Genomic DNA, 10,889 nt, shown 5'->3' with positions numbered 1-10,889 from the left:
AACTTATATAAAGGTATACATGCTGAAAGCTGCAAAGTAACCCATAACTGCGTAACCCTTACGTGTATACGTATATAAAGGTTACGAAGATATAGGTTACATTTGTACCTTATAAATTATAGGTTACAAAAATTCGAAAATGTATACCTCTATTAAGGGTTACCCAGCTTAGAGTGTACCCGGGATTCCCGGGGGCGCCGTCCCGAACACCGCAGCGTCGGCCACGGCCGGGCTAGAACGGCGGACTCCCCCGTTTTAGCTTGGCCGTGCCTTTGCAGAAATAAAACGGTCAGAAGCGTCCTTCGAAGGGTGAGACAGCGGATCCTGATGTGCTAGCTTGGGGCTACACCACCGCGCGACACAAGCGCAAACACCGAAACAACCCGGCATGTGAGCTTATTGATTCCCATTTTTACCGATTTAAACTAATTGTTTTGTAAGTTTAAGAATAACGAGAAAGCTAACGGAACTTTTATAATCACTATTTATCAATACTAGTCGCTCCATTCGTCTTTTGTAATACCTGTTAAAACACGACCGAATCCGTATTCAGCAATTTAGAAAACGCAGCCCCATTCGTGACAAGCCGCGCGCAAAAGGTGGCGTTTTTCTAGCGGCCAGATGTCTGTAAGTGGTCTCTACATTTTGTTTTCCCGCCCTACAAACCAACCCTTAAGGCATCTTTGTCGTATGACCACTGAATTCCGTCGGGTCCGGGTTATCCAGGAGGTGCTGATGATGATGATGATGATGTCCTCAAATTTTTTGGCACGTACCCACAAGGGGGGATTGGCCAGGGCTAAATCGGTTAAAAACGTGGGGACTTCAATATACTTATTTCCGGAAAGAGGCTGTAAAAGAAAACTTAGTTGTTAATGAAACCCGAATTACCCATTAATCAGCACCGCTTAGCAATTCAAACGACCTGAGGCAGAAAGAAAATTTTGAATGCAATTATATATATCCCTTCTTGCAAACCCCAGCTTTGATGCGCCAATAGATAATATAAGTGTTATCGATAAAGTCAACCCCAACCTCTCAATCGGCTCCTTCAAAAACAGTTGTCTAGCTGTTGAGAAACGGCGACAGTCGAGGAAAAAATGGTCGATTGTTTCGGGGACCTGGCACCGCACACATAGTTCTGTAGGTGAAAGTTCTGATCTGAACAGATAGAAATTAAGCCTCGGTACCCTGCAGCGCAGCTCGGTGAAGGTCACCTCGCATTGCCGAGAGCCACAAAAATGAACATTCCACCCGTACTTTAAATGTTGGAACTCTTCAAATGATAAGAGTGAATCGGAACGGGTGGCGTCTAAATGCCAATATGGTCTTAGTCTCGCAGATGCAAATAGAGCCAGATTAGGAATTCCGAATTGAATGGGAGCGGTGACGGTGAGATTAGCTAAATGGTCCGCTTGCTCGTTGCCCCTGATGTCCGTGTGGCCAGGGACCCTTCACGTGCCTGGGATGTTGTTGTTGTTGTTGTAGTCCTTTATTAGGCGAGGGAAGGCCAACAAAAAATAATAGTGTGCGGTACAATGGAGAGTCCGAAGAGGAAGTTAACGCCGATACAACTGCCATCGAATCAGATAATATGATGATTTTTGAAACATGCTGCGGTACTTTGCATAGAGCTAGAGCTATTGCTAAAAAATTCGGTCATAAAAATGGGTGTGCAATCCGGGATTCGCAGCGAACAACTCCAGTCTAAAGATTGTGAAAAGATGCTGTCGAACAAGTTAATCAAGCCGTGGGAAGTAAGCGCGCAATGGACGCGAAGCAGCGTCAAAACAGGCCCAGCGCCATCGCTAAAGAAGAGGACAAAGCGGAAGGAAGGTCCCGCCGACGCAACCGCCGGGGTGAGCGCAGGGAGTGCTGGGTAATAGCGCCATATCGCCGCGCCATCTACGCTGTGCTTTCTGAGCCAAAAGCGCCCTGCGCCTCCTGAGCCGCGTTGGGAGTTTCTTGTCCCGCACGCCTCGAAAGATCAGTTGGCTGGTAGAGGTAGAAAGCTTTGCTTTTTAAAGTTTACACTTGGGGTAAGCCGAAAACGACGCTCTGCTTTTAGAGAGTGAGCAGTAGAAAGCGTGAGAGAGGCACTGACATAGATGTTTCACAAGGATTCCTGCGAGCTCACGATTGCCACGTAAAGAAAACCTTGCACCTCTCCGCCTAAATAAGAAGATGGTTGAACGCGAAGCTTTCTTGTGAGGGATTCCTTGGTTCGCCAATCCCACACTGCGAGTAGGTGCGACTCTGAAGGTACGCGCCACTTTTGGAGACTACCCTCGGCAATTCTCGGGTGTGCACTCCATAGGCCTCTATGTTTGTTATTAAGTGCGAATGCACTTCTTAAGCGACCCTGAATCACGCGTCCACCGCCGTCCGTCCATCCGCACCAGATACCCACTTAGGGCGATTGGCCAAGAAGAGTTCCTAATTTCTTTAGCACATACCCACTTAGGGCGATTGGCCAAGAAGAATTATTTTGCATCACCCGTGCATTCCCACTTACTTGGCACATACCCACGTGGGGGATTGGCCAGGAATCGGGCGTGAGAAGGGCTAATGCACCCGCTTAAAGGAGTACTGACACAAAATTTCAAAGCTGAGATCCGCTCTAGCAATCAAGTACAACGACAACACAAATAGGTGTCTGTGCATGGCACATACCCACGTGGGGGATTGGCCAGGAATCGGGCGTGAGAAGGGCTAATGCACCCGCTTAAAGGAGTACTGACACGAAATTTCAAAGCTGAGATCCGCTCTAGCAATCAAGTACAACGACAACACAAATAGGTGTCTGTGCATGGCACATACCCACGTGGGGGATTGGCCAGGAATCGGGCGTGAGAAGGGCTAATGCACCCGCTTAAAGGAGTACTGACACGAAATTTCAAAGCTGAGATCCGCTCTAGCAATCAAGTACAACGACAACACAAATAGGTGTCTGTGAATAAATGCATCTTTCTTTCTTTGTAGTTGTGTCTGTGTGTGTGTGATCTCTCTTATGCGAACATTACCGAACCGCGCAAATTCAACTCGTGCATTCGCACTTACACACTCTCCCCCTCGGGGAAGTGCGAGGGAATTTTTGGTGTGTACGGCGCGAATCGGTACCTGCTGCTTGGCGTTCAGTGAGCAATTTCACAGCAAAGCTGTATACCTATACCAAGGTGCATGCGTCAAGCAAATCCGGCATTCATCATAGAGCTCAGTGTTCGTTTACGAAAACCACAAAACAATCATCGAAACCATATTATGGATGATACGGCGCCTGTCAACAACAGGAGCCCCGACCATGTGTCCACCGGTGAAGAATATGTTTGCAGATTACTTTTGAACGCTAGAAAGGACTAGTGTTAATAAATAACGCAGTTCTTGCCCAAAACGCCGAGCGCACGCATCAGACTGGGCTGGAGTCAACATTTCCCGCCAGAGAAGCCGAGCGCAAGGTACGTAGACAAGGCATTAGAGTACCGCCTCTGAGGCACGCATGTCAGCAAGGACGGCCATTTTCTCCTCTATCAGAGTTGCGAGACTGCCGCATCTACAGCCTCACAGTTAAATTCGACCGGGTCGTTTGTTAACAACACTACCGAAGATGTATCAAAATGGCATCTTTAGACACATTTCTGCTGCTAAGATGCTGTTGAACGCCTTGCACGTCAGTCGCGCACAGCCGCAGTGTATAAAGGACAAGCCACGCCTACCAGAGTTAACAGCGTAATACGCCGCCTAAACAACAAAAAGGCGGCGTCCATGAACCGGGGGAGTGTAAACGAATGTCACGTTATGCGAACTGAGCAATTGTCATGGCGGTGGCACGAAACAATAGAAGTGCCGATATTGTGCACCCTTATCAACTGACATTAATCGAGCGCAAGCGACAAGCCAGGCGAGCAATATTTTATACCCTCCTCCATCCCCATTTGTGGTAGTTTACAACACCTATTCTGGAATAAAAGGTGATGTTGGGCTTGTTGGCTCATAGTGAATGGGAGGCTTAGCGCACAAAACACGAGGACAGTGGCAGTCTTCGTGTCCGCTGTCCTCGTCTTTTTTGTGCTAACCTTTTCTGGACATCCACTTTCACAGGGGGGGGGGAGCGAGCGGGGGGGGGGGGGGGGGTATTGGTACCAATTCAAAGACCGAGTAGGTGCCGGATTGAGGTGGTAAAACCCAAGATGTGATGGTAGGCCTAACATCCCAAACATCAAAATGGGTAGTTAAGCATAACGTTTTCTGGCTTACAGCCTTAGGGCACGCAGAGCACCGCCATTTTCCTCGTGGGACATTGCTTTTTTCTTGGCTGAGTTTTCCAAGCCACTTCGACAATGTCGAAATGGAGTAATTGGTTAGACGCTGGCTTCATAACGCAAAGGACCCAGGTTCCATTCTGCCCACGGAAAGCGTTTTTTTCTTTCACTTCACCCACGATCATTCATCATCATCGTCACAAAAAGTTCGCTTTCCTGGGTACATGGCATCAGTAAAGAGACTAAATCTTCGCTTTAAAACTAACAAAAAGTCTTAATATAGGTGGGGCATTTTTTTTTTATAACTATCAGCCCAGCTCGCCAGGCTACATCTTAACAAACGTTTGCCTCACCATATCGTGCAAATGGCACATGCCTCAGAAACGGGGGTGCAGATAACCGCAAACGAGACGGCATTAGATTTTAATAATGGTCCTTTTTAAGTGCGAATGCACTTCTTAAGCGAGCCTGAAGCGTCCGCCGCCGTCCGCATAGCAACAGCTGCGGGTGCGCGCGCTCCTCGTCTTCCTTGGCAACGGGGGGAGATGGGCGCGCGCTGCCTGGCCGCTGACATGGCACATACCCACGTGGGGGATTGGCCAGGAATCGGGCGTGAAAAGGGCTAATGCACCCGCTTAAAGGAGTACTGACACGAAATTTCAAAGCTGAGATCCGCTCTAGCAATCAAGTACAACGACAACACAAATAGGTGTCTGTGAATAAATGCATCTTTCTTTCTTTGTAGTTGTGTCTGTGTGTGTGTGATCTCTCTTATGCGAACATTACCGAACCGCGCAAATTCAACTCGTGCATTCGCACTTTCACATTCTTCCCCTCGGGGAAATGCGGGGAATTTTTTCTGGAGAGTCGCCAAGCCAAATACTCTTGCGCTTAGAAAAAACTTTCTCTGCAAGTCCACTCACCTTAAAGTCCTTGAAGGGGATGTTGGGAAAACGTTTTCTGAATACTTCCAAAATTTCAGCCGCAATGGCATCCTGGACGGAGCCCTCGACATCAATGTACTCACATTCGGAGGCAGCATAGGTGCACGAGATCGCCTGGTGGGCAAGAAAGAGAGCAAAACAAAGATTAAGCAAAAATTATATTGACATCTCCGTTAATATGCAGCCAGTAACATGAGAACAGTTATTGCGGTGGCGTGGCTAAGCCGTTGTGCTGCTGAGCACAAAGACGCGGGCTAGTTTCCCGGTCGCAGCGGCCGTTTTTCTTATGGAGGCGAAAAGCGAAAATGCCCATGTGTTCGAGATTTCGGCGAACGTTAAAGATTCTCAGGTGGTCAAAATTAATCTGAAGCCCTCCACTACGGCGCACCTCATCGCCCCCTAGCGCCGGAGCGTTAAACCCAACAATAACTCAATCATTAGTTATTGCGCTGAGGTATTTGTGCTCCTCCTAGTCCCGTATCTCTCTGTTTTCGCCCGCACGGTCTACAAGTTTTGTAGCCGCTACCGATTCCATTGCTGGACGTCTCCATCATTGAAAATGACGTCGTTTTCAGAGGAGAGGTAAGCGCGCATTGGTAGCTGCTTTCGTGCTTTCGCTGCCAAGCTGTCTTGATAGTAAATATCAGCACAAGACATAATCACGGCAGAGTGCACGAAAACACATTTGTATAAACACCTTTCCTACGAAAGTTTGTTGCGAGTTTTTTCACCTTAAAAAACCTATGTACGGTCAAACGTCCAGGCCAAGGCCAAAATTTGAACGAGTACTTATGATTAGACACCGTAATTCTCCTAAACATTTATGCAAGCACCTAGCAAGTAAAAAATTGGCTCTAATTTATGCCGTGAAGGATGTTGGAAAGCAAAGCTGTGAACGACCCCAAAAAGATTCCACATGCGACGTCACTCGAATTCACACGCGTGGCTCTAGAAAGAGTGAAACCAGAGATTCTGACAGCCGTTACCAGGGGTTCGCGGAGGCGTCGTCCCGAACGCCGCGACGTCTGCCACGGCCCGGCTCGAGCGGCAGACGCCGCCGCTGTAGCCCGGCCTTGCGTCGGAAGAAAGAAAACGGAGTGCAGCGTGTTTCGAAGGGTGAGACAGCGGAACCTAGCCATCCTGATGTGCTAGCTCGGGGCTACACCACCGCGCGTCACAAGCGCAGACACCGAAACAACCAGGGATGTGAGCTTAGTGATTCCCACTTATAGCAATTTTAACCTAATAGTTTCGTAAGTTCAAAAATTGAAAGAAAGCTGACGGAACTTTTATAATCGCCATTTATCAGAACCAGTTGCTCCATTCGTCTTTTGTAATACCTGTTACAATACAACCGAAATGGTATCCAGTAATTTAGAATACGCAGTTCCATTCGTGACAAGCCTTGCGCAAAAGGAGGCGTTTCTCTAGCGGCCTGATGACTGGGCCCTGCAAACCAATCCTTAACGTATCTTTGCCGTACGACCAATCAATTCCCTCGCGTGCGGGTTACCAAAGAGGTGCTGTCGAACAAGTTAATGAAGTCGTGAGAAGTAAGCGCGCAGTGGACGCGAAGTTGCGTCAGAACAGGCCCACCGTCGCTGAAGCAGACGACAAAGCCGACGAAAGGGTCCCGCCGAGGCGCCCATCGGGGTTAGCACGGGGCACATCACCGCGCCATCTACACTGTGCGTTGTGAGCGAAAAGCGCCTTGCGCCCCTCAACCGCGTTGGGAGTTTCTCGTTGTACGAAGCACGAAATTCTTCTTCACAGGAATATACCATACAGGTGATGTTTAGTCACAAAGAAAGATGTACTATAATGCTCATCGCTGGTGCCCAGGGCACTGTTTGGCACTTGTCAGGAACAAGAGTTCAAGTAATCTCCTGTGATCTGTCAGATGCGAACGTACGAAACCTGTCGCTCTCCCAAATGAACTTGCCACCTAGAGGAGAGAAATCTTTTCGCCCTTCACGACTGTTGCTCAGATTCTCTCCAACATGCCTCAATCCCTGTCACCAAACTACGTATGGACTGCTTTGCGCACGTGACACACCGTACATTAGTCATGTGAAGCAGTATGGGTATAAGGAGAACAAGAAATTTGTACTGGTCCGTGGTGCCACTCCCGCGCCATCAGCGAAACTTCCAGTGCAACTGAAGAAAGGTAGCAAATCACCTGCCATCCAGTCTCATTTGTTGGAAAGCATCTATGATACACGATGGACGCACCAGAGGATTTCGGTGTTGTGCTGAGATCAGTATTAGCAATTCTTAACAGCCAGGAAGAAGCCAGCTCTTCCTATCAGATAACATGAACAGTAGGGGTAGACGACGGTCATATTGAAGATATTCCGGCTCCTCCTTCAAATATACCATTCTGAAGCTTTATCGCACTTAATTTTCCTTTTCAATTTTTTTACTACCCTAAATTGTGTTCGTCATGTGGTACCCGTATGGCCGCACATATTGCTGTGCTCCTTTGGCTACTTATATGTACAGTACAGTCCCGAACAGACTTGTCTATAACAGCAGTTCCACTTGAACTAGTTACCTCGACAACTGTGGACACAAATTGTTTACAAATTCGCTGAGAACAAAAACAAATCACTCACCTCCACGCCGTGGACGATGTGGAGGCTGCGAAGCACTGGGACGCAAGTTGTGTATTGCCTGTGGGATGAGCGTCATGGTCTGTGCGTGCTTATGCACTCTTAGTTCGAAATGATTTTGAGGTGCAGTAAATGCACTGTAAATGACAAGCGCCACACGAAATACAGTTCTCGTCTTAGTACTTCGCCCCCTCGGCATAGTTCATTGCGTGGAGATGTGTGGCTTTTTTTGCATTTTGTACCCTTTTATGTGGCTTGACTCACATATTTTTTTATTATAATGCTGTGTGCACGGACGCCAACGGACGCCAACGGACCTTGCGAGGTCACTGTGCACTGCAGTACCTATTTTGTATTCAAAAGTTCCGTCTGGCGGCGCAGTCTAGTGGTGGTGTATTGCATTTCGTTTGTGTTGTTGCGGGAGTCGGTGGTTCAAATCTTGCTTTCGCTGGTTTCCTTTTTTTCTGCGACTCCCTTTGAGCCGTTCGTCCATAATTCTGTCTGCACGGGCGTGAACGGACAGACATTGCGAGGTCCTAAGGGTGCTTCGCACCTAAAAGTGGTGGCCCTAGACTTCACAACTCCGAGGTAAATTTCTTCAAATCTTTTTCAGGCGCGGACGACATAACGCTGGAAATTGATTACAGGCCAATGCTTTATTATTTCCCGCAATAAAGTTACGCAGTGGTAGAAGCATCAGAAATATCACGGCTTCAATAAGGAATGCACACAGCTTCTATGCTTGCAGGAAATTAATGGTTAGCCTTGCAACCTTCCCAATAATACTGGGTAAAATGCGCTATTGGGCTAGTTGGTACATTATGAATTACGGAAATTCCGCTAACTGGAGATACAGAGTAACGAAGACAAACAATGCGCATTGTTTGTGTTCTTGCTTATGTGCAGTTAGCGCAATTTTCGTGATTCTTAATACTGGGTAATGTTACCTCACCTGCCCCTTTTGAATCATGCAATGCACCTCGTGCTAACCGACATTAGTCCAAACAATGAGAAATATGCCATATTTGGCCAATGCTAACTTCTCCCTTGTTGTAGACAGCAGCTCTAGGTTAGAGCATCAACGACGAAAAACCCACTTGACGCTGATCTCACCCCGCACATTAGATTAAGCAAAAATCTACGCGCGGTTACATTCCGCTTAAGTTCCACATGTAAATCAACATGTACACGTCATTGTCGATGTGCACGTTATTTCGTGTACATTATCTGTTTATGTTGCGCACAATTTTACAATGATTTGCACGCATTTTGACTTGGTGCGCACGTGCTTCAACATATTGTGAAATTTCTGAGCTATTTTCCCTTAAAGTTCGCCTCTGCTCTTTGTCACTCTCCACAAAAACTCCCCTCAAGCCTTATGTAGGCCACTTGTGATTCCCCACACCCAATGCTTCCCAGTTTATTTTTTGCGCTGTTAGCTTCCCCTGTTAAATAAACCGTTCATCTGTATAAAATTGCCATTTTGTTTCTGATGCGATGGCAGAGAAGGCGTCATACTCTACCCGCTGCACAACTGAAAACAGTGTTGGAACGTAGAACGAGAAGTTTGCTAAACACACAGTCATGTAATCAAAAAATATGTAGTCAAGTTGCGGTGTATTGTAGCTGAGCCGGAGTGACCTCGGTACTTTTCTTCGGAAGAAGAAATGGTTTTATTTTAGTTACTGAGGTCAATTTTGCACTCACGTAAACTGGCAACTTAACTAAAAAGCTGCTACCGGTTCTAATTTTGTCCATAGCGTATTTTTCAAATTTTGCAAATTAATCCTCCAACGAACGGAAAACGTGAAGAACCACTAATACACACCTTGCGACAGCCCGTAGTCCTGTTCGCCCCCGATCCGTGAATGAGGATTGGGTGGAAGAAGACAGTGTCTCCAGCTCCCATCTCCAAGTGGACACGCTTGTCGAAAACCGAGTTCGGCAAGTCCTTTACTCCGTGGTTCCATTTGTTGACACCGCCCTTTTGAATAACATCCAAAAATAGAGAGAAGCAAACTCATTGGCACAGTGTCACGATTAGAATAATTTCTCTTTATGAATAAAAAATGAAACGCTTCAGCGTGGGCTGGGAATAATAGGTGAAAACGTTGCAACAGTAAATGAAGAGATAGTATTACACACTAAATGACTGAGTCAAATGTGCCCCCCAACAATATGTCGTTCTCATCGTGCAAAAAATGAGCAAAATGCTACAGGCACATTTCAAGCAGCAAGGTGTGTGCGAGTATCCTACAGTGAACAAAAGAAAATTGCATATTTTAAGCAACTGCACTGGCCCACTGAATATTCCTGATGTTGTAGCCGCGAAGCTGTTTCATCTAATGAAATCGACTGTTAGGCCGTTTCTATCTCGACTATTCCTGAAACGAACAATATTATCTCGCGATTCCTAGATCGCATTGTGAACAGCTACAACACCACACAACGATTTTTTAAAACACGACTTCGTTGTGCACAAAAGGACTTTAAAATCTGGATTTTCTCAAATTTTTTTATATGACTTTTCCGACATCTTTCCCTTCCGCTTCTCTTTCTTAGCTTTAAAACCCCTTTCGTTTCAATGGGAAGCACAAAACCAAAATAAGTATTAAAGCCGTTGTACTGAATGTGAAATCGGTCGTGAAGTGCAGAGCAGTCATTCGCGATAATCGGTGGTGGCATTGTTATTCGCTCAATGCTACCACCCATCACGCTCTTCGCCGCCCTGTATCATTCCTCTCTTGATGAATATACAACTCAACTTTCCCACCTTCACAGTGCTTCACGCCCCCCACCTGAAACTGCGCCAGCGGGAGTTTGTTCTTTTTGTGCTTGATTTAATTTCGTACTCTGGAGCTGCTTTGCGTCATTTCGAAAGCGCAAATTTTTCTTGCGCGGCTGTAGCCTTTCTGCGGCATTTTGAACGCGCCATTTTTTTCGTGCGCGGACGCTTTTTTCGCTTACTGCCGTAAAAACCAACTCAACGAGCGTTCCCAACAAAATGAACGCGAAAGCTGCCGGTTATATACTCAGATTTTGCCTGAAATGTACCTGCAGTTTTCTTTGTGGTA

The 10,889-nt window shown here is 46.8% G+C and overlaps 1 protein-coding gene across 2 annotated transcripts in view; it reads right to left on the bottom strand.

Moving 5' to 3' along the window:
- Positions 1 to 10,889, bottom strand: part of LOC144158853 (putative phytanoyl-CoA dioxygenase) — a 52,103-nt gene that overhangs the window by 13,907 nt on the left and 27,307 nt on the right. For both annotated transcript variants that reach the window (XM_077690020.1, XM_077690021.1), the window contains exons 8-9: positions 9,644 to 9,799; positions 5,183 to 5,317 (exon numbers count right to left, since the gene is read on the bottom strand). In XM_077690020.1, the coding sequence (XP_077546146.1) occupies positions 5,183 to 5,317; positions 9,644 to 9,799 (291 nt within the window). The remainder of the gene's footprint in view (positions 1 to 5,182; positions 5,318 to 9,643; positions 9,800 to 10,889) is intronic.

Source organism: Haemaphysalis longicornis, unplaced genomic scaffold, assembly GCF_048455015.1.
Source record: "Haemaphysalis longicornis isolate Haplotype H1 unplaced genomic scaffold, Haemaphysalis longicornis Haplotype H1 scaffold_10, whole genome shotgun sequence".
NCBI lineage: Eukaryota > Metazoa > Arthropoda > Arachnida > Ixodida > Ixodidae > Haemaphysalis > Haemaphysalis longicornis.
The sequence above is the reverse complement of the archived record's forward strand: the minus strand, read 5'-3'. Positions and strand labels throughout refer to the sequence as shown.